General features: G+C 37.8%; 1 protein-coding gene across 4 annotated transcripts; it reads left to right on the forward strand.

Annotated features, from left to right (window-relative positions):
* The first annotated feature begins 291 nt into the window (after positions 1 to 291).
* On the forward strand, positions 292 to 24807 carry LOC125238419 (sideroflexin-1-3). Of its 4 annotated transcripts, XM_048145748.1 has the most exons (10): positions 292 to 463; positions 6915 to 7083; positions 10070 to 10224; positions 11880 to 11997; positions 13241 to 13316; positions 15854 to 15942; positions 17407 to 17534; positions 23085 to 23173; positions 23305 to 23400; positions 23943 to 24807. In XM_048145748.1, exons 2-10 carry the CDS (start codon positions 6932 to 6934, stop codon positions 24000 to 24002), a joined length of 963 nt encoding a protein of 320 aa, XP_048001705.1. In that variant the 5' UTR covers positions 292 to 463; positions 6915 to 6931; the 3' UTR covers positions 24003 to 24807. The 4 variants fall into 4 exon arrangements, with proteins under 4 accessions (XP_048001705.1, XP_048001707.1, XP_048001706.1 ...); XM_048145750.1 differs by lacking the exon at positions 15854 to 15942; XM_048145747.1 differs by lacking the exon at positions 23305 to 23400 and having other exon boundaries at positions 293 to 463; positions 23085 to 23269.
* Positions 24808 to 25220: the final 413 nt, after the last annotated feature.

Raw genomic sequence — 25220 nt, forward strand, 5'->3', positions numbered from 1 at the left:
AAACTTTAGTTTAAATGATTATTACTCAAAAAAAGTCTGCGTGTTAACAATACGTAAAGTCCTGTTCCGTTCAGAAATTGGTGATTTCCGGTCACAAGATTTTGATGAACTTTAAATAATATAAACTTTATATATGTATTTTCTCTTTATTATTACCTGTTATATAAAAATAAACATAAAAAAGGCAATTCATAAAATATTACGTTATTTTAAAATTATGCTTACACCTATTTCCACACTAGCGCCATAGTAAACAATGGACCTTCAATAACGAAAACGAATTGATTTTATGTCACTTTTCGAGCGCTTGTCACGGCGCAACATTTAAACAAGAACCACAGAAAAATTTAAATAGCACCAGAAATATTTGACAAAATGTACCAATACAGTTAATATTAAACAGAAAAATCATATTCTACAAATACACAATCGAGCTTATTCCATCAAATAAAGCAATAAAACGGTAAGTCTAATTTTTATTTTTATTCTCCTAAAAAGCTTTACGCCCATATTGATTTATACTTATTTAGATTTTTTTTTAATGCATTTACTAAATTACACATGAGTAAGTTATTATTAAATTAGGTGCACATTTTGTGTGAAATATCGATCGTACATTTCGTGTTGGTGTTACGCTATGCGAAAGGAGTGATAAGAAGGTTGAGGGACTCGCGGGTCACGGCTCCCCTGATAAACTATCTTATTGTTATTTTGATGGGCTCTGAGATAAAGCCCTACTATTAGGTACAATTAATGCTTAAGTACAATTAAATTTTTTGAAATATAATCAAATCATGTACTAGAGTTGTATTAAACCAATGTTGAAATTTTATTTATAACATTAAACACGTGTGTGTTTATTTCACTGTCTGAGTGCCGAAAGTACAAGCGATTCAGAAGTAAGTTATTTGTAATTCACAAGTTTGATTTTATATAAATCACAAATCTTTAAAAATCACGTGTAGGTCTATAAAGTAATAAAAACTCCTATATATTCAGGATTAATCTTTATTTTGATTAGTAATAGTATGACGCTGATTCAGCTGATTGCCTAGTCGAGTCGTATCATATTATCATTATTATCACCAATCACATAATCAATGAACTGTTGTTTAATAACCACTCTAATAGTTGTTGATTTAGATAGGTATAATTGTTTTAAATACGTATACAAGAGCTGCTGTACCTACTTATTTTATAAATTTTAAAGTGGAAATCTGCCCCGGGTGAGACTTGAACTCACGTCTGGATTCTGGGTTTAGAATCATCGGCAGAGTAACTGCTAAATGATTTTAGACGCATAATTATTTACATTCATTACGATTCTCGATATGATATTTTATGACATTTATGTCTCAAAATGTTCTAATGGGTCGGCAACGCGCATGTGACACCCCTTGAGTTGCAGGCGTCCATAGGTTACGGTGACCGCTTTCCATCAGGCGGGCCGTATACCTGTTTGGCATCGTCGTGGTATAAAAAAAACCATTGGGTGTCATAAGATGACGTATGTTACGTAGATACCTAAATTGTATGCATGTCACGCCGCCCCTTAGCGCGACCAATACGCTGGCACGATGTGTTATTGTTGTCAGGCAAGCAGGCAGGCCCGGCCGGGGACTTACAAATAGTGCGATAGGACGGCCTGATGTTTTATCATTTATCGCGCGACCATATACTTGCCTGCCTGGAGTACACAACTATTATGTGTAGGTAGATAATTTGACCACAACGTCCACTTAATATTTGTTACTTACTTTCTTTCACTCCATTTTCTTTTTGGGAACGGTGTTCCCGCGAATTTCGACGTATTTGTTTGTATAGGTAGTACAGTCATAGCTGGGCACCGTTAATCAAATAGTTAACTTCGTTAATCGCTAATCCGTTACTAAAAAAGTTAACTTCATTAATCGTTAAAGCGATACATTTCGACAAATTTAACGTAAGTTAAAGTTAATCGTTAATCCGTTAACACGTGAAAAAAATGAACTTTTCTTTAAATATTTAGTTGCATCAGTATCCACTATAGCGTATTACATTTCTGTAAAAGGCCGAAGTACAGCTAGCCTATTGAACTCTAGGCTGCACGTGGAAGGCAGTGATCGCCTGAGCTACTGCCAAGAGCTGTGTCAGGAGAGATGCTGGCGGTGACGGGACTGTTGTGGCACTTTGGGCGGTAGAGGCTAGGGAAGCGAATGTGGTCGTAAATAGGGCTCGAATTTGCTGCCCTATCACTACAACAGTCGCCATGGTAAAGCTAGGATTCACCGAATCAAAGTTAGTAAAAGCAAATCCACGTGAAGAATACTTTTTTAGGTAATATTTCGGACTTTTAGCAATTGACATCGGTAAAACCTAGGATTTACCGGCAAATCATAGGATTTGCCGTACTTCGGGCTTTTATAGTAGCGTTCAGAACGTGTTTTTCGCAGCGCAGATGGCGCCTGTGCCCTACTAGATTAACGATTAACGGACTCGGAAAAATTTAACGGAAGTTAACGAGTCCGTTAACATTTTTTCAAGTTAACTTAAAAGTTAATCCGTTAATCGAAATGTTAACTTCGTTAATTAACGATTAACGGATTAACGAGTTACTGCCCAGCTATGAGTACAGTCAACAACACACCGTGAATAAAGTGCTTAAAATACACACTTTAATGTACAGTCAACCAATTGGAACCCTAGGCCACTCTACAAGTTCTACAACCATGTCAAAATGATAAGCAGTAAGAGATTTCTTACAATCTGATTTATAACGTCACTATGACATAGTTCTACAGTGGCCTAGGGTTCCAATTGGTTGACTGTACAGACACGCAATTAAGTTCTGTATACATATTTTTGGCACTTTGTCTGTATTCACAGCTGTGTTGTTGACTGTACAGTAAGTATAGGAATATACAAGTGATAAAATATATCTCATAACTTTGAATTCGCCAACATAAGAGCTATGGGACATATTTTAATCAATTTGTCTACACCCATATTTTTACACGACTGTAACAAATAGAGACTAAATTTGTCAATTATAAATCTTTACTATTTAATATTATACTATTTAATCTTTAATATTATAAAAGTGTGTCTGTTTGTTTGTCCGTCTTTCACGGCAAAACGGAGCGACGAATTGTAGTGATTTTTTAAGTGGAGATAGTTGAAGGGATGGAGAGTGACATAGGCTACTTTTGTCTCTTTCTAACGCGAGTGAAGCAGCAGGCAAAAGCTACTAAGTAATAACGTTGAAATTGGCAAAAACATGCGTAGTGCATTTGCATATCTATTTGTATTAGTTTACTTTTTACTATTAAAATGTCTTTAATACATTGTAGGTAGCTAATTAAGTAACAATTTAATGAATTCATTAGTCGTTTATCGGAAGAGCAAAGTACGTTGTCATTGTTTGTTTTAATTTTTTAGATAAAATGTATTGTAATGTAAATCATTATCCAGCTAAAATACTTAGTTAAAAAAAACTATTAGACTCGCTTACAGCCAGACTACCTCAGGGCAAAAAATCTGTGCAGACTATAAATATTGCTATAGTAAAAGGAATAACTAAACCTAATAGAGGCTAATACACTAACGGTCCCCATAAAGTATCCATCCATACTAATATTATAAATGGGAAAGTGTGTGTGTCTGTTTGTTTGTCCATCTTTCAAGGCAAAACGGAGCGACGAATTGACGTAATTATATAAGTGGAGATATTTTAAGGGATAGAGAGTGACATAGGCTACTTTTTGTCTCTTTCTAACCCACCACTTCCCTAAAACGGGGGGGGGGACAATTTTCTATTTTAACAAACAAAGCATTTATTGCCAACATATTACAAACATATAACACGTGGGAGTAATATGACCCTGCAAGGGCGCAGCAAACTTACAACTACATACCTAATAGTATAGGTATATAAATAAATTACAAATTAGGTTTTACAAGTTATTAGTAATACTTACATACTTTAGAACAAACTCGAGCGAAGCCGCTGGCGAACGCTAGTAGAGTAATAGACGACCAAGCAAATGTTGTTACTAAGAAAAGGCGCGGTGCTAAATTACAATTTTCTATGGGACGATAAATCACCTACATATACCTACATTTTTTAAATATACCGCCTAGTGCCAAGATTTGCTTGACCGGCTATAATTTAATAGGTACAGTCTCGCTAAAAAATAAAAATATACCTATGTGTTCACACATTATAAGTAGTCAAAAACCCGCCTTCATGGAGTCAGTTGTTTTGTTGTGTTTAAATAATACGCGAGAACAGATAAAAGTTAAGAAATTCATGTAAGAAGTTACGCAAGTTGCTGTCTTATCGTTTATTATTATTTGTACCTACACGAAGTACAGTTCTCAATATTATGTTAAGCCACAAAGTGGGACGTTTCACTAAACTTCAACTCATATCTCTCAAGGGATGCCACAAACTGCATGTTTTTTTCAAAGGATTTTTAAGCCTTTGGAAGTAATTTATTTTTAGTAGACTTTACGGATCATTCTTACAACAAAACAAAACTTCGTTGCAAAACAACTGTTTTGTGGCGAGACTGGCGAGAGTGTGGTGAAATGACAGCTGACTTTCACGGTGGTTATTCATAGCCGTTATATTATTCATGGCCGTTAACCATTCTACGAAGTATCTCACGGGAAGCCATGATCACCCATATTTTCCCTAGCCCGCGGTCTAATATCCATTTTATAGACGGTCAACCAAATCATGTCACTAATTAAAATTTTGAAAAAATCCCCGACTGCGACATAGTAGTCAGATTTTCATGAAACATGGCTAAGAACACTCCCATCTTATAATTTACAAGATTTTTTGCTAGACAAAGAAATTTAAAATTTAAATTAATGATTTGTGTATATAATATGTCAAATATTTAGGTAACTTATAATTTACTGTGATTAAGCTTTGTATATATTGTTTTTATTGTTAACTAGTATGTATTTTCATTAGGATAGATTAGTATTTAAGTTCTAGATCATAAGTTTACCTGCTATGCCCTAACAGGGTGTCATATAACGTGTACCTACCCTATTGTATCTAACTCAGCTTTCAGACAAAAAGAAACTAAATCTAAATCGGTTCATCCGTTCGGGAGCTACGATCTACGAGCCACAGACAGCCATACACAGTACACACAGACAGACAAACAGGCAGACAGACATTTTTCTCAGAACCCAGTTCTGATGATGGGATCCTGGAGAAATCGAGGGAACTCCTCAAATCTGAAAGGCATACATATGGTGATTTTTGTGTTTTTAGAGGAACAGCATGCATTTAGGTACGGAACAGTGACATTTGGTGCAGTGGAACTGCTGATGATGGCCAGAACGGAACTCTTCAAATCTGAACGGCACGCTTATAGTGACTTTGGTATTTTTATACGAACAGCATGCACTTTCGTCCAGAACAGTGACATTTGGTGCAGTGGAATTTCTGATGATGGTCAGAACCGAACTCCTCAAATCTGAACGGCACGCTTATAGTGACTTTGGTATTTTTATAAGAACAGCATGCACTTTCGTCCAGAACAGTGACATTTGGTGCAGTGGAACTGCTGTTGATGGCCAGAACCTAACTCCTCAAATCTGAACGGCACGCTTATAGTGACTCTGCCATTTTTATAAGAACAGCATGCACTTACGTCTAGAACAGTGACATTTGGTACAGTGGAACTGCTGATGATAGTCAGAACCAAACTCCTCAAACCTGAACGGCACACTCATAAGTGACTTTGGTATTTTTGTAAGAAAAGCATGCATTTAAGTTCAGAACAGTGACATTTATTTAGTTATGTTTGTTAAGCATAAGTTTTGAAGTCAAAGTTTGTCAAGCTTCGATTTCTTATAATATAATCGGATTCATGAGGAATTGAGGAAACTCCTCAAACCTTAACGTTATACGTATATTCATTTGTGTTGCCATCTAATAATTAAAGCATTAAAAGCAGTTTTAAAAAATACTTACACATTTCTACATAATCCAACATTCGCAAGTAGCTTTCACCAGAACCCGAAAGGCGACGGTTTTTTTTTCTTAAAAATTATAATAAGTGTTATGGTATGGGTCGTTAATGATTCCGCCAACGTCAAGATTTAGGAAGGCACGTGTTTTATGAAGACAATTGGCCGGCCGGTGAGCCCTACATTTTTCAGATTCGTCGCCTTTTTAGGGTTCCGTAGACTACTCCGTAGTCAACTATAGGAACCCTTATAGTTTCACCATGTCTGTCTGTCTGCCCGTCTGTCCATCCGTCCGTCCGCGGATAATCTCAGTAACCGTTAGCACTAGAAAGCAGAATTTTTTTACCAATATGTATTTCAATTACGCCGACAAAGTGGTAAAATAAAAAGTGGAAAAAATGTTTTGTTAGGGTACCCCACTGCCCCCACTGGTACATGTAAAGTGGGGACTGATATTTTTTTTCATTCCAACCCCAACGTATGATATATTTTTGGATAGGTATTTAAAAATGAATTAGGGTTTACTAGAATCGTTTTTTGATAATATTAATATTTTTGGAAATAATCGCTCCTAAACGAAAAAAAAGTGCCTCTAACTTTGGAACCATATGTTTAAAAAATATGAAAAAAATCACAAAACTAGAACTTCATAAAGACTTTCTAGGAAAATTGTTTTGAACTTGATAGGTTCAGTAGTTTTTGAGAAAAATACGGAAAACTACGGAACCCTACACTGAACGTGGCCCGACACGCTCTTGGTCGGTTTTAAGTGTTATAATCGTCAATCGTTAATGATTCCGCCAACGTCAAGGTTTAGGAAAGCACGTGTTTTATGAAGACAATTGGCCGGCTGGTGATCCCTATATTTTTCAAATTCGTCCTTTAAGTAGTGCCAAGATTTGGTTGACCGTCTACCGTTTCTAAGCTTTTTTTTGTTTCAGCACCGAACCCAGTCACAATGTCCAAGCCTATAGACCTGTCCGGGTCCCAGTATGACCAGGATACATACATTGGCCGAGCGAAGCATTTCTTTAAGCTCACCAACCCGCTCAACATTTTTGCCACGTCAGCACAGCTAGATGAAGCCAAGCAAATTGTTACAGAATACAAGTAAGTTTTTTTTTTAATACTTCCGTACTGTAGGTATCAGTGGCGGGGCGGCTGATGAAAATTTCTGCTAGGCAACACTAAGCAAAAAGAAACCTACCTTTCTTTACATTAGGTAGGTACTTTACTAGTAATCTAAACGGCTTGTATGGATCAGCCGCTGCTAGTGGATATAGATGCATTAAATTTATATGATGAATCCGATAAAGGTGAAGCTAGACCACAGAATATAAAATAGTACAGTACAAGTGCTAGACGTAGCGGCGCCGCCATTAATTGAAGGTTTTGCCTTATGATTTTTTCCTCTCAAATGTGATGAAAAATATTGTGTGTAACTCAGGCGGTAAGGATTTTGTAAACTCGTGTTTGTAACTCTCTCCAGCCTGCGGCTGTCGCCAGTGACAGTAACTCTCTAGTATTATCTACAAATAAAGGGTCCTTGACTATGAAAAGAATAACGACCAGATGTATAAAATCGATGACCCCTTTTGCGTACATTAATTACACCTGTGTTTGTTCAATGCTGTTACCGATGTCATAGATTCGTATATCAACGGTACTGGCTTATGTTTATTAAACACCACAGACTGTTGAAGTAATGGAATCGTAACCATACAATCACTAAAGGTTTGAACAGTATGATCGCCAAGCAATAGGTACCTAAATAAATATGATCGTAGATTGCAATAATTTTATAAATAAACCGGCCAAGAGCGTGTCGGGCCACGCTCAGTGTAGGGTTCCGTATTTTTCCCAAAAACTACGAAACCTATCAAGTTCAAAACAATTTTCCTAGAAAGTCTTTATAAAGTTCTACTTTTGTGATTTTTTTCATATTTTTTAAACATATAGTTCAAAAGTTAGAGGGGGGGGGGACACACTTTTTTTTTCCTTTAGAAGCGATTATTTCCGAAAATATGAATATTATCAAAAAACGATTTTAGTAAACCCTTATTCATTTTTAAATACCTATAAAACAATATATCACACGTTAGGATTGCAATAAAAAAAAAGTCACTCCTCACTTTACGTGTAGGGGGGGTACCCTAATAAAACATTTTTTTCCACTTTTTATTTTGATATACATATTGGTACCAAATTTCAGCTTTCTAGTGCTAACGGTCACTGAGATTATCCGCGGACGGACGGACGGACGGACGGACGGACGGACGGACGGACGGACGGACGGACGGACGGACGGACGGACGGACGGACGGACAGACATGGCGAAACTATAAGGGTTCCTAGTTGACTACGGGACCCTAAAAACGAAAACCTAATTAGTTTAATATTTAGGTACCTATTTATTTTATTACCTATGAATAAGCAAACAAAAAAGAGGCGTTATTTTTATTGATTTCCGGTAACTTATTTAGGTCTATTACCATTACTTTATCTAAGAAACAAGTGTCCTAACTCTTACTGTTATCGAGCATTCAAAAAATAAATTTAATGATTTAATAAGTGCAGTACGACCTTTGGGTCATTCCAGCGAAACCGACACCACAGGCATAAAAATTAAATAACTTAATTTACATTTAAATCTACATCTAGAGAATAGAACATTATGCCTAATTTTATGAATCAATGAGTTTTTCCTTTTTATGACATTTTTTTGCATTTTATATGTGTCCAAACGTACCCCTAGCACCAGTTGTCTAAGGTGGCATATATATACCCTAAGTTGGCAGCGCTATTTCGCGCTTTTAATAAACATTATGGAGAAAGTGATATGTGTAAAAGAAAATATATTTAAAGCTGTTTAAACCAGTGGCAAGTAAATTTAAATTAAGTTTCATGGTTAGGATTTATTGGGCGTCTACACAATGCGTAACTCACGTCCCGCCCGTCACAATAAAACAAAGTTTTTTCTTGTTTACCCTAAAAGTATCTAAACTCTTGATGTCTTACTTTGTGAAAGTAACAATTAGGTTGAGGTTGGTTATTTTAGCTAAAAAACGCGTTGCTTTTGTGAATAAAAGTATACTTTTAACGCTTTTCAAAGTAGGTCCCACCCGTCACAGTGACGGGTGAGCAAAATGGGTTATCTGATAAAACTTGAGTTAATGAGTATAAAATCCTTCTTTTAAGTTTAGTTAAACCTAACTGGGTTATATTAAAGCAAATTATATGTCTAATATTGCTTTATTCGGTTGTGGTATTACTTTTTAGAACACAATGAATGCAATGAGGCCTATGAGTCAGGAAGAAGTCTTTTTCATTAAAACTGGTAAAATTTTTGACATTATTTCTGACCCACTGATAAAAGTATGTGGTAATAGACTGTATGACAAGGTTTGACAATTTTCTGAACCTTTAAAAATTCAAGTTGAAAAAATATTTTTTTTGGTTTAATGCTCTAAGAAAACTACTGAAATTATTACTTGTAACATTAAATAATTAATAAAAGAGCTGATTTAAAGTAAATACAAACGAACTGTCTTTATATTTTTCATATATTTGTATACTCAAATGTTACTCGTCCCACCCGTCACAAAGCGCTGTCCCACCCGTCACAAGCATTGAGAAGCAAAATTATTTTTGTTTTACGAGTTATTTGCGTAAATTATACTAATACCTAATCTATATAATATCAGGAATTAAATAAAAAATGGTTGTTTAACAAAAGTTTCGTAGTTTCTTACCAATTGCGAATTGTGTAAGTCAAGTCGGAGAGGAGAGGCACTTTGAAGTCCCACCCGTCACACTTCTTATACCATCAATTTCTCATAATAATAATGACATTTTCATATTTTTTTTTATGGTACAGTACGCATTGATTATTCAAGTAATTGATAATGTCATATTTAATACGCTAATTGTTGCTGTTTGGCAGAAATAAAGCAAAATGCAGGCAAAAAAGAGTATAAATATCCCACCCGTCACAATGGAATGACCCCTTTATAACTTTTTCTATTCTATTCTATTCCTATTTCGACAGGAAAACCTTTATAACTTTTTCTATTTTATTCTATTCCTATTTCGACAGGAAAACAAAGAAAATGCCGCCAGGTATGGACGAGGATAAACTATGGTCGATGAAATATCTGTACGACAGTGCGTTTCACCCCGACACGGGTGAGAAAATGTTCGTGCTAGGCCGGATGGCTGCCCAAGCGCCTATGAATACACTTATCACTGGCTGTAAGTAATGTTTTTTTTTTACCTTTAAAAAGTACTTATGTTCTATCAACATTCAACAGCCACATAGCCTGCACTTGACAAACCATTGTCGATGAAAGAACTTAGTCGACAGCGCATATTAGGGTCCCCCCACATCTAGCGTCTCGCGAACGTCGCGTCGGGCCAACTGTATAGGCAAAGACGCGACGTCGACGCGGCGTCTTTTTCCATACAGTTTTTTTTTATACTACGTCGGTGGCAAACCAGCATACGACCCGTCTGATGTAAAGCGGTCACCGTAACCTATGGACGCCTGCAACTCAAACAGTGTCACATGCGCGTTGCCACCCCATTAGAAACTACAGTTGGTCCGACGCGACGCTCGCGAGACGCTAGATGTGGGGGGACCCTTATTTCGACACGGTCGAAGAAATGTTCGTGCTAGGCTGGATGGCTGCCCAGGCCCCGTAGCCGAATGGCATTTCTACGACGCGAAACGAAAACGAAACGCCGCGTAAGGTAGTCTGGCTCTGTCGCGCCAATACGCAAGAGCGATAGAGATAGATATCTACGAGCGTTTGTGCCATTCGGCTACGCACGCAGGCGCCTATGAACACACTTATCACTGGTTATAAGAAGCTAAAAAAAATAATCTGCGGGGCACTTCTGGATGAGATTAGCACAGGACCGGGATAAGTGGCGTACACGAAGGGAGGCCTATGCTCAGCAGTGGGCGATTAATGGCTGAAATGATGATGATGATAAGAAGCTCTCCTTTCATAGTTTTTTAAACACAAACTGTATCTGTCAATAAGGTATCTGAATAATAAATAAATAAATATTGAGGACACCTTACACAGATCAACCTAGCCCCAAACTAAAAGCAAAGCTTGTACTATGGGTGCTAAGCGACGATATACATACTTAAATAGATAAATACATACTTATATACATAGAAAACATCCATGACCCGGGAACAAATATCTGTGCTCGTCACACAAATAAATGCCCTTACCGGGATTCGAACCCAGGACCGCGGCTTAGCAGGCAGGGTCACTACCGACTGAGCCAGACCGGTCGTCACTGAGCCATTCCCTACAGTACAACAGTAACATTCCCCTTCATTATTTCGTGAGCCCCAGAAGACCCCCTGGCGATCTTGATCCTGATTGATTCGTACTTGGTCAATATTAGGAGGTAGGGCATAGCGAATGATATTCCGCTTTGTGTGGTAGGGCACAGCACAGCGGATATCGTCTCGCTCGATTCTAGAGCAGAGCCCAACCTCCGCCTTACAGAAGACCGCAGCCAAATAGCACTAGACCCTACTCATAGTGTTGTGTTCCTGCCGGTGAGTAAGGCTGCCAGAGCTCAACGAGGGTGCGGTGTGCTGATGACGGGAGGACTTACGGAACTAACTTGTTCCGTCTATTGTCCTTTGAGTCGTCGGCAACCCGAACCCTCCTTGGAACTTGTACACTCCTTTTTGCTGTGTACTTAACTCAGCAAAAGGGAATGTACAAGTTTCTAATGGGGTGGCAACGCGCATGTGACACTGTTTGAGTTGCAGGCGTCCATAGGTTACGGAAATCGCTTTACATCAGGCGGGCCGTATGCTTGTTTGCCACCGACGTAGTATTAAAAAAAAAAGTCCTAAATTCGGTGGTTACTTGCAGGCATGATCACATTCTACAAGACAAACGCAGCCACCATGTTCTGGCAATGGATCAATCAGACGTTCAACGCCCTCGTCAACTACACCAACCGCTCGGGTACCGCGCCCATCTCCAAATCGTAAGCTTTATCTTTCTCTCTTGAGTTATCTGGGTAACCAGGAGCCTGTTTCTCGAAAGGTACAAGCCTTGTATTACAAGTGTGTTTCCATGACAACCCATACGATTTGACAGTTCGCGCACTTGTAATACAGGCTTGTACCTTTCGAGAAACGGGCCCCAGTACTTAACCACATGATTGGCGCGAGAGTATGTCGCCGCGAGATAGACTACCCCGTCCTTATGTCATGAATACAATAGGCTAGTTTCCTACTAGTCTAATCAGCTTCTTTTTAAGAACGGTCAAAACAATTTGCTAATATGGAATTACTATGAAATACTGAGGAGTGACGTCACGGTCAAGTCATTTGCTTTATATCATTCTCTTTGACTTATTAAATGGAAATTATGTTTAAACATAAGTACTGTCCATATTTTTCTTCTAATTATATGGTGCTTTATTTCGTGCACTGCATAAAATATTTTATTTTAAGTATAGGAAACTAGCCTATTAAAAGAAGACATGTGATCTATCATCTCGCGCCAATCGTGTGCGTCCAGTGGCCCGTTTCTCGAAAGGTACAAGCCTTGTATTACAAGTGTGTTTCCATGACAACCCATACGATTTGACAGTTCGCGCACTTGTAATACAAGGCTTGTACCTTTCGAGAAACGGGCCCCAAGTCTCTATTTGCATCAAAACATTTAGCCAAAGTTTCTGGTCCTGCCTTTACTATTGAAGCAAGAGAGCAAAAAGCCTTGTATTACGCTAACGCCTTTCATGGCAGCTTCCGATATGCCGCAACGAAGTGTTGGAATAATTTACCGCCACCAATAAGAAACTCTTAAGTCAATTAAACTCTTTTAAGTGTAACTTCAATCAGACTCATTACGGAACTTAACTATACACTATAATTTATGGTAACTTGGCACTATAGGTACACTATAATTTATGGTTACCAAGTTACCATTATGAATCTGGCTACTGAACTGTTTCCTCACATATCTAAGGGTCCCCCCACATCTAGCGTCTCGCGAGCGTCGCGTCGGGCCAACTGTATGGAAAAAGACGCCGCGTCGACGCGACGTCGACGCGGCGTCAGGCTTTGCCCATACAGTTGGCCCGACGCGACGCTCGCGAGACGCTAGATGTGGGGGACCCTAAAGGAATAGTTATTTGTTTACAAGGGGGCAAAGTTTTTGTGCCAATAATGACATCCGAACAAGTGAAATATTCCAATATATATCGTAATATATATTTTCAGGCAACTCTTGGCATCATATTGTGCTGCTTGCGGTGGTGCCATGGGGACTGCGTTCTACCTCAATTCCAAAGCCAAGGTAAGAAGCTACACCTATACCATAATTTGAACGAGCTGACGAGTGTTTCTGTCAGGCCCTTTGTACACTTAATGAAAATTTTTCATGCCTGTAAAATCCTCGAAACTGTCGTAGTCGAAAACGAAATAAAATTAATATTATCATCATCATTCGCTTGCCCTTATCCCAATTACTTGGGGATCGACGCAGCATGCCTTTTTCTTCCATACCTCTCTATCAGACGTCATCTCACCATTCACTTGCATTCGTTCTATATCATCTCTCACGCAGTCCATTCACCTTTTCTTCGGCTTTGGTATAGAATTATCAATTAAGCAACTAGGTAACTAGGTAATACTGCTTCTTGGTGGAGTTGTACGTACATACGCAGATTTTAGGTGTCTTTTAGAAAATAAGTAAAACCTTAGTTGTTTGGTTGATGCTGGATATTTTTAAAGACTTATTTTCTTAAGTACCTGCATTTTGTATATGACATTCGTAGGTAGGTAGGTATACTTACTATTTAAGTATACAGTCTGGCCAGCTGTTTATCATTTAATCACGCGCTGATTACGATGATTGTAATGTTAAAATGAAGTATTTCCTTAAGCCTATAACAATGTAATGTTAGAAGTAGGTACAAATCAGTACCTATCTGGTTTAAATAGGTACATAAGCCTAAGTAACAAATTCATTTATTTAAGCGTATCCTCGCTTCGCTCGTGGTATTCAACTATAGAATCCTTTCACTTGCTCGTTTTTCAATTCCTGCACACTCGGCGTTAAAATACAACTTTGCACCCTTGTATAACAAATAACTATTGGTCGATGGATAAGTAACTACTTATATCTGGATATTTTTGACAAATTACAAACTAAATTACGCGTTACAACTCCTTTATCAAAAAACACTCAAAATTTATCACATAATTATTTTTACACCGCAAATAACTACGAAAACACTACGTAAGACAGGAAAAACACATTTTCGCGTTATCATTTATCGTGGAAATTATCACCGGACGTTATCACACATGTGACGACAGGAGGTGTGTCGACTGTTTACATATTTACTCGCCAGTCGTGCCTCCGCTCTTTAACGAGGAAAATAAATGTTTTCACACCTTCTGATACGTCAATATCATCTTACTAACTTCATCTAATAAACTTCTTCGCAAAAATCACAAATATTTCCTCGTCTTCTTTAGCCAGAATTAGGTATATTGCAAATAATTGCGAAACCACTACCTTCCTTGTTTAGATAGTCTACTGATAGGCGCTAATATTAATATTTGACATTTTAACACATATCAAGCTAAGGATATGGGCCAAATTGTCAAAACTGAGGTTCAAAAGTTAAGCTTGTGTCGAGAGATGGCAGTTTATGCACTGTGATTGTGATTACACATTTTAAAATGTGCAGAAACTGCCATCTCTCGACACACTTCGACAGTAACTCTCTATAATACTCGATTCTCTTTGCTTATACCAAATTACTAAACATTTGTTTACCTTCATATTTGTTTACTGTCTGTATGGCTAACATATACTTAATACACATATTATTAGTATTTTATTTAAATATTTAAAACATCGGACTTCAGATAGGTAAGTAGGTAGGTAGGATAGGAATTACGATGGCATTCGTCGAAAGGTGTTAAAATTTAATAAGATCTGCTATGTTTCTGCTAAACTTGGCGTGGTAAATAGGTATGAATGAATCGTTCACGCATGTCTTCAATTCCTGTACCTGCCTAATGCTCCGGTCACGCAGGACAGGGAGAAACAGAGGAATACATCATTTCCAGCGGGGAAACCCCTGGATTAATCGGGGGCATGTCAAATTGACGTCACAAGAGTAATCGTGTTTGTTGACTAATCTAACCATGAATGGATACTTAACGCCACTATTCTAATCGCTTAAGAACGAAACGATAATATTTACCATTCATGATCTGAAACTTATTAGCCACATAATGTCATCATTGCAATAGGTATTGTTGAATTTATAAAACAGTTCTGTTACTCTAAATCTGAGATGAGATGACTGACGATAGAGAAGTATGGTATGGAATAGGAAGACATGCTGCGCCGACCCTACATGACTGAAATAAGGGCAGGCGAATGATGATGTAATCTCTAAAGGGATGTAAATCGCATATTTATTGAAGTGAAACTTCTAAGGGTGCGCGCTCACAGGCGACAAAGTTGCTCGGCGACTTTTTTGTCGCTCACATTCAGTCTATGGGCTAGTATGAGAGTGCACACACTTGCTGGTCTGTCCACTTTCATACTATCCCATAGACTAGATGTGAGCGACAAAAAAGTCGCCGAGCAACTTTGTCGCCCGTGGGGCATCCTCTAATGCGACTTCCAACTGACAACGTTATACGTTTACCTAACGCTCAGTGTTGCCAATTCGATTTTAGAAATAACCCATCCGATTTTCAATTCCACATAACGAAGTTTCACTTCTCTCGCGCGGAGAGACTCCACGCACTATTTTTTTTATGTTAGTATATTTGTAACATAATTTATTTTATTTCTTCATCGCGTAGCAAATGAAGAACCCAGTGTTCGCGGCGCTGGTCCCATTCGCCGCGGTGTGCGGCGCCAATTTCATCAACATCCCCATGATGAGGAGTAGGTGTGTATTTGTTTATTTATTTATTTAAACTTTATTGCACAGTAAAAAAAATGTACAAAAGGCGAACTTAATGCCAGAAGGCATTCTCTACCAGCTAACCTTTGGGCCAAACAGAGATCTATAAGAGCTTAATAGGTGCAGGAAATGTCGCAATGACGAGAAATGGAATACCTACTAAATAACCATAAATGATTATATATATCATACAGCTTACTATTATATATATTAAAAAAATATACATACTTAAAATAATATAGATACCTACTTACAAATACACATAAATATACATACGTATACATATATATATAACATTATATATACATAAATAAATATATCATCGATATAAGATTTTCTATAATCTGGCACGGTCGCGTGATTAACGATAAAACGTCAGGTCATCCCTGTCGCACTTACAAATAGTGCGAAAAGGACGGTCTGCCGGCGCAGCCGAATGCGTAAACGCTCACGATTGACGATAATGTCAGTTTCATAGCTATCGAATCTATCTTTTTTTTTTAATAGCTATAGGTTTAGACGAAGCCAGTAACGCTGGCGCCAGTCCCCAGACAAGCCAGCGCTGGCCTGGCCCGTGTTGATTAGATGAGGCCAGTGAGTTAATTTTATTCCTGGATTAAATCTTGGAAAATTAGCGCGTGTGCAATCTACTTATATGCGCCAGCGACTGGCGCGATGTGTCTACAGCTACACGCGTCCTAGCACTGTCGCGGAGGTTGCGGGGCATGCGGGCGGGGTTCACTGGCTTGAAAAATAGGCCGGTGCTCTATTCCCGCCTAGGGTTGTAAAAAAACGGTTTTTTTTCTGGCTTGAAAAAAACATGAAAAAAAACCGTGAAAAAAAACAGTTTTTTTTCTGGAGTATGTTTTTTTTCTAAAGTACGAAATCTCAAAATTTGCAAAGTAGTTAATACTTTTATACGGTTTTTTAGACTTAATGTTAACTATTAAACGAATTTAATCAAATAACTTTAATTTCTGGTCTTATAAAAGTAACATTTACGAAATCTGTAGTTTGTATTAGTTATCACTATTTACTGTTGGCAACACCACCGCCTCTCCACGCTACACGCCGCATGCCGCATCGGGGATTCCCCAATAAACGTTTGTATACTGAATTAAAATGTACGTTATTGTTATTGAAATACGTTACAACTCACGAAAAACCGTTATTGTCGTATTATTTGTTCATCTGAAAAAAAACCATATTTAGAAAAAAAAACCAAGGTGCTCGGTTTTTTTTCATGTTTTTTTTCATAATTCTGAAAAAAAACATTTGGTTTTTTTTCTATTTACAACCCTATTCCCGCCAGTGAGACTGGCAGCCAGAACTGGCTTCGTCTAAACCTGTCAACGGCGTTAAGCGTAAACGATGGTCATTCGGCTATACCGGCTGAACTTTTTTTGAGTTAAATAGTAACTAAGTATTTGATGTAATTTGTTGTTCCAGCGAGTTGATGGGCGGCACGCCCGTGTTCACGCCGGACGGTCTACCGGTTGGCAACTCGACGCGCGCGGCGGCGCTCGGCATCGGCCTCGTCTGCATCTCCCGAGTCATCATGGCCATTCCTGGCATGAGTGAGTCTATTTTAACACTTCATAAGGTCAGGAAGATTAAGGGCCAGTTGCATCAAACCGTCGGTCACCGTTAAAGCGTTCGTAAAATTTTATTGTATGGGAAGTTCCATAGACATCTGCTGCGCGACGATGATGTGTCTGTCAAATGTGGTTGATGCAACTGGCCCTAAGAGTTGAATTAAGACTTTACAGGAGGGGTCAATAGGGAACTTGACTGTAGTTAAAAAAAAATTATACCATGCACGGAATAAATCATCAGATAACTATAAGAAAAACATAGACAGAAATTATTTTTAAATCCATTTTCTATTTAATAAGTCAGGTAGAAATATATAAAGTAACTGAGTTGACCGTGACGTCACTCAATTCGATTTCATATAAATTCATAAAAAGAAGCTGATTTGACTAGGAGGCAAGTAACCTGGAGGGCGCCGTGGTGAATGACATGATGACAACATCGATCCCAGCGCGCCCTCACGAACGGCAAAGAGGATGGAACGCCGGAGTGGGTTTAGTGGGTAGGGCCAAGTTTCCCCCCTCTCGACAGGGGAGGGGAAAGAAACGGCGAGTCCCACACATCGTGCGTAACAGCATTCCCACTCCGTCAAAAAAAAAACCGGCCAAGTGCGAGTCGGACTCGCCCACCGAGGGTTCCGTACCTACAAAACTTTTACGTTACTCACATAATTCTAAAGACTGGTCTAGGCTAGAAGTATAGGTTCTCTAATGAGCATAATTGTGTTTAGCGCCACCTCTCGACGAATTCGCGAACTAATTAACACAGCTTGCGTGAGGCCTTTTATAATGTTAACCAAATTCAACATTTTTTATTTTTGTAGTGATATTTATGTAGCTGACCGTACGATAAAAAGTATAATTCATACACTTAATTGTAAAAATGTAATGTATACGGATTAATGAATTTAATATAGATAGTTAATTATTGATATATGGCAAAACGAAGGAAATTGTTTACACCTCCGCAAATAAGTATCTAATGATAATTTTTAATTTACCATGTTACTTCACGTACCTAGGTACTTATTTTAAAAACCCTAAAAATGTCTATTGAGTTTCTGCCACAGACCACCATGTGGTTTCTGCATATTCTGCGCTGTGCATAGAATTTGCAGAGACATTGCAGAGAGCGCACGCGGACACCGGCGCGGCGCCAGTGGACGCGTCTGTGTGCGTGAGCTAGGTATGCATACAACTACAACAGCTGCTGTAGGCACCGCCCCCCTCAGTAGATCGATGCGATAACATCGATTTAAACTTCCCTAGCCTCGTGGCGCCCACCATACAAAATGTTTGCTAGGGAATTTTGATTCTTATTGTACTTGAGATTGAATTCAATTTCAGTTATTCGAAAAATTTTAGAAACAAAAGAAATTATATTTTATTTGTTTACATGAGAGTTAAAATTCCATTGAAACCATTATGTACTTTAGAAAGTACATTCGGCGCCACGAGGCTAGATACACTGTCACCTACAAATTCGACACTCAAAAGTGTCCGATCGCTTAGTTGCAAATGTGTGCGTCTAGTTGACAAACGAAAACTTCGCAATGTAGTAAAAACTGTACAATATAGGAGTAAGGGGTATAGCTCATACATGGTTTAAATCATATTTATCAAAACGCAAACAACACGTCCAAATAGAATACCATAATCAAAAAAATAAGATGATAGAGCAAGTAAAATCAAAACCCGTAATTATGTCAGGATCTATCCCACAAGGCAGTGTGCTCGGGTGCCTCTTATTCCTAATTTACATCAACGATCTTCCCAAAGTAATAAACCATAGCAGTATCCTATTCGCAGATGACATTTCCATAGTTTTTCCATACTCTGCACATGAAAAAAATTTAGAGACACTTTTGGACGACACCCTCATTAAAGTCGTTGATTGGTTAAATTTCCATAACCTTGAATTAAACATAGGAAAAACAAAAATTATGCAATTTAAGCCGCACCAAAAACGTAGCTTAACCATCAACTATGAATACAATAATCAAATCCTGTACTGTGTAAATTCCTCTTATCTGCTGGGCCTTGAAATAGACACAAACGTAAACTGGAAACTCCATATCCAAAAGATTACATCTAAACTGTCCTCTTTTACATACGCTCTGAGAGAAGTAAAAAAACATGCAGATTTTAAAACTGCTTTATCTGCATACTATGCTTTTGCGCACTCCTGGCTCCGATACGGCATAGTTTTGTGGGGCAACAGCACAAGCATTCACGATCTTTTTATCTTACAAAAGAGATGCATAAAAATCCTAACCAATTTAAAACAAACAGATAGCTGCAGACCCCATTTCCTCAAACTTAACATACTAACACTGACCTCTCTATACATACTCGAAATATGTAAATTTAAAAGGAAAAATAATAATTTGTTTCCAGTACCAAAAGATCCGAGCATCTCACATCTACGCCCTAGAAATAATATTCCCGTCCCATTTTCAAATTTAAACATCCATAGCTCCAGTCCATATATTATGTGCATTAAGATCTACAATAAACTTCCCATAGAAATAAAAAATGAAAAATTGGACAAAGTATTCACCAAAAAACTAACTAAATATTTATTAGAAAACACCTTTTATAATATGCAAGAGTTTTTTGAAAGTTAAACTACATTAAATTTAAAAGAGATCTCATAAATATTACTGTAACTTATATAGTTATAAATAAAGATATATCTAGTAATAAGACTAATAAGTTTACTAATTAGAATTTAGATAGTAAGCTAGCAATAAGGATACAAATTTGCAGTGCCCTTACAGGGTTCATAGATGTTCACAAAATAAATACTGTAATAACTTTATGTACCTATGAATTTGCAATAAATTACTGATTACTGATTACTGAACTACTTTAATTTTTTTACAAAAACAACGTTATTTCTTAGTAATTAAAGTTCAATTTCAAATGCAAGCAATTGGCGGTTATGACATTAATAAATGTGATCATCGCGCAAGCCATAAAATTTTATTACCGCAGGTGGCAGGTGTGCATATTTTTAAACAAATCTACGTCTTATTGCAACCAACATAGTTTAATTCAGTTCGCGCTACTGCGCGGTAGTTTAGAACGATGCGATAATTCATCGATAATCAGATAATCACCTAAAAACGCGACGAACGCCGTCCACTGCCGCGATCTAGATAATGAATATGACTAGAGATAGGCCGAATAGGGACTTTGCCGAATACGAATATTCGGCCGAACATTCGGTTCAGCTGTTACCGAACCGAACATTCGGCCGAATATTCGGTTCCACCATATTATTTGAAATCGTGGCATAGAGTTAAAAACTTTTCAATGATTGGTAATGGGTACATTGGGTACTAACTAAGGCTCTTAATGTTCCTTTAATTTAGTGCATAAGAAAATTTAGATTTTTGTTTGTTAAGCTATGTTATTTTTACTTTTTTACATAATTTAGTGTAGGTACTTATATTTAACGCATTTATAACGCCCTTTGGTCCTTAGAATCTTGAAATGGGATGGCATTATCCCATGAATTACGAAACAACTTACGTTATTTATTTACTTTGTTTATTCGGTAAATATTCGGCAATGTAACCGAACTATTCGGCCGAATACGAACATTGAAAAACTTGCCGAATATGCCGAATACCGAATATTTACCGAATATTCGGCCCATCTCTAAATATGACACTGAATTGTGCAAACTATTGGACATAAACCGTGGACATGGCCTTGAGCGTTCGGATGAAGCGGATGGTGTCCTACCGCAATCTGAGGCGCTGAATGTTTTAAGACTGTGCACACTTACGCCGTGTCTTGCGTGGGCGACGGTCGCGCGACCGTCGCCGTCACGTCTCATCGCATCGTCTACTTCCATATCGATAAGGTTTGATTTCGTATGCGTCGCATCGCCGTCGCGCGACCGTCGCCCACGCAAGCCATCGGCTTATCAGTCGCGGTCGTCAGCCGCGTCCGTCAGACGCGTCCCATAATTTGTTTCAAGCTTCATACACAAGTTTTCCTTTCAATAGCAATAGCTAACGTAACGCTTGGCTTAAGTAATAAATAAAAACTGTATGATTAATGAAAAATTAATGAAATATGTATAAGTAGGATATTGAAATCTTCTTTCTTCGTTGAGCCATCACAGCTAACTTTAACTTACAAACGGTCTTAAGCACCTGCACTTCTGAAGGCGCTTAAGTCATTTTTGCTAATAAAAAAAAACCACAACATTCTATGAACATTAGTCAAGTGTGAGTCGGTTTTCGACTTTTCCATACAAAGAACTCATGAGCGCCTGAACGACTATGATGGCAAAGTTAACGTTTCGCACTTTCAAAACTTTACGTATATATCTCGGAAACGATAAGAGATAGAGCAAAATGGACTTCAGATTTGGGCTTTCGGTGGCACAAATTCTATGTTTTCGTCAACAGACACCTTTTTTTGGACCGATTTGAATAAAATTTTGCTCAGTCAATTTATAAACGGTCTTAAGCGCCTCCTTTTTAGTAGGAACTTAAGTCATTTTGTACAAATGAAAAAAAAATTGAACAAGTTCTAAAAAAGAAAAAGACAGAAATGAATTTTTTTATACCTGTCCAACTCTCTTACACAATTTTAAGACGTTTAGTAACTACTTGCAGCGGCAGTGAGTGAAATTCGTAATCTGAGTTTTTTCTCTTAAGTCCGACTTACGCTTGACTGTAGATTTCTAATAGGTTTTCCTGTAATCTACAGGGAGAGGGCTATCTCGTGTATTTTTTTGAAAATTTTACGCTAAGTAGTTTCGGAGATAAGGGGGGGGAATGGTCATTTTTTGCTTATTTTCTTAAATTACTTCTAAATTACCAAAACAAAAAATATAAAAAAAATATATTTCAGATGCTGATAAAATGCTCTTTCATTTGATATGTAACACAATATAGTTTTAATAACTTTGATTTTTAATTTCCATTTTTACCCCCCAAAAGTGACCCCTGTGATTAAATTTCATTTAATTAAATTACATGTCCGTCTTTGGGCCACAGGTTTACATACGTGTGCCAAATTTCAAGTAAATCGGTCCAGTAGTTTCGGAGAAATCGGCTGTGACAGAGGGACAGACAGACACGCGAGTGATCCTATAAGGGTTCCGTTTTTCCTCTTTGAGGTACGGAACCCTAAAAAAGGAGGCAAGTAACCTATTCTCCATACAAACGCTCTCGACTATTTCTGTTGAGGGGCTATCCGGATTGTGGATGCTTGAATATGAACTCCAATTATTATTTTTATCCGTGTCGGACCGTTTTGATTTTTTAGATATTCTTATTTTTTAAAGACTCTAGAGCTAGAGATTTTTTTTTTCGATAAATCCAGTTAATAACACTAGTATATTTAGCTAAAATTCCCAAATTGAAAAGGCTCCTTTCCATTTTAGCATTTTCGCTCCTGTAGCGTCTTAAGAGCATATTCATCATCATGTGGGTCAAACGATTTATCTGACATCAGTATGACACTAGGGCTAAAAACTTTAAATATTAACGTGATCGTTTTTCATTCCAGCCCTAACACCAATCTTAACGAACTACGCGCGATCCAGGGGCCTATTCTGCCGTCATCCACGCGGCGTGCTGCCCTTCCAAATGGGCCTGGTGGGGTTGTGCGTCGTCTTCGCAACCCCTCTCTGCTGCGCGCTCTTCAAACAGCGCATGTCCCTCTCTGTGGACAGCCTGGAGCCGGAACTGCAGGTATGTGGGTCACTACTGCCCCCCAGGTGGCTCTGGTGGGGTTGTGCGTCGTCTTCGCAACCCCACTCTGCTGCGCGCTCTTCAAACAGCGCATGTCCCTCTCTGTGGACAGCCTGGAGCCGGAACTGCAGGTATGTGGGTCACTACTGTCCCCCAGGTGGGTCTGGTGGGGTTGTGCGTCGTGTTCGCAACCACACTCGTATGCTTCAGTCGACTTCTACGACACCCACGGGAGGAAAGAGGGTAGTGTAGTTCTTAACATTGTAATTTGCACATCTAAAGTTATTTGGAACTTTTTTGTATCTGTACTTTTTTATATGGTGTGTAGTTTTTAGTTGTAATTCCATATTTAGAAAATAAATACCTATTATCAATTGTAATTTCAATTCTATTTTAACCCCCGTATTCATAAACATACACTAAAGTTATCAAGTCGATAAAGTTCGTTTGTCCCTTTCTATCACACCAATACGTCGGAAAGGGACAAACGAACTTTATCGGCTTGATAACTTTAGGGTACGTTTAGGAATAAGGGGGTAAATCTTTTGTATGTGACGTGTAAAGTACCCCTATGGCCTATTTGCTGAATAAATTTGTATTTGTACTCGTCTCCATCTCCACACGGTGAACAATTAATTAATTAAATAGGTAAAACTGTTCTTTTTTTTTTCAGAAAGTCGCGAAGGCCAAATTCCCAAAAGCAACCGAAGTGGTCTTCAACAAGGGACTCTAAAGTTTACTCCTAAGGATGAAGTAAATTATTCCAGTACTTTAGTTACTAATTATTCTCCAAAGACAACATTCCTATCGTGACGTCATATTTTTATAAGTTTATTATTTTTTAATTTATAACTATATTGTTTGTTACGACCGTTTTTTAGCGGTTTATAATTTGTTATTTTTATTTTTATAGTTGTTTTTATAATTATAGGCAATATTGTATCTCAAGAGTGGAGCAATAATGGATTATAGCAATAGAATTGTTTATAAATTGCAAGTGATAATCGAGGGACAGTACTTTTATTCGTTACCTCGTTATATTTAAACAGCTCAATTTTATTTTGGTTGTGATATAATTTTGATGTACGTGGCAAAACTTGGGATATGTAGTACGTAAATCCAACCTTATTCAATTTTTTTGCCGCAATGAAAAGGTGTCACTTTGCAAGCAAAGCTTACAATCTGGCCCGATGTTAAAGCAAGTCGTTGAGCTCACTATAAGTGTATTTCAAATCAATCCAATCATGAAATCAAATTATAAAAATACATTCAAACTAAGCTCAAACTATGACTTGCGTTTTCATTTGATTTAGTCACATGTTGTCAGACAACAGAGTTGCTTCAAATATCACTGCCATCGCGAACTGTTGTGTAATATTAAGATACGTCAATTGATAACTATAGGTAATATAATCTCAGACAATAATTATTGTAAAGGATCCTCACCGCGAGAATGACATGTTCGATTAAATTCGACTCTAACGCCACTTGCGCTAGTGTCAGAGAGGCCATTTTTTTCAAAGTTGTCCACCTACTTTTTTTATAACGTGGGTATTTTTTACGCGGTTCATAATCAAAATCGCGAGGTCTTTCGATGCTGATAGGAGAAAAAAAAATGTCCCAAGATTTCCATACATTTTACAAACCTTCCATTCCGTTACCGCCATTCAAAGTGTATGAAAAAATGGTAACGGAATGGGAAAAAACCTTGGGACACTTTTTTCTCCTACTAGGATTGAAAGAGCTCGCGATTCTGAGTGGAAATCACATAAAAAATTCCAAATCCAAAAAAAGTGGGGGGGGGGACAACTTTAAAAAAAAATGGCCAGGAGACGCAATAAGAGTTTTACGCCACCGAATATTATAATGTCTACGTGGTAAGGGTCCTAAGGTCCTAGTGTCCTACTTGATGACATTTGAACCTAAATTTAATGAATGTACAAATAAATAT

Source organism: Leguminivora glycinivorella, chromosome 23 (genome assembly GCF_023078275.1).
Source record: "Leguminivora glycinivorella isolate SPB_JAAS2020 chromosome 23, LegGlyc_1.1, whole genome shotgun sequence".
Classification (NCBI taxonomy): Eukaryota; Metazoa; Arthropoda; class Insecta; order Lepidoptera; family Tortricidae; genus Leguminivora; species Leguminivora glycinivorella.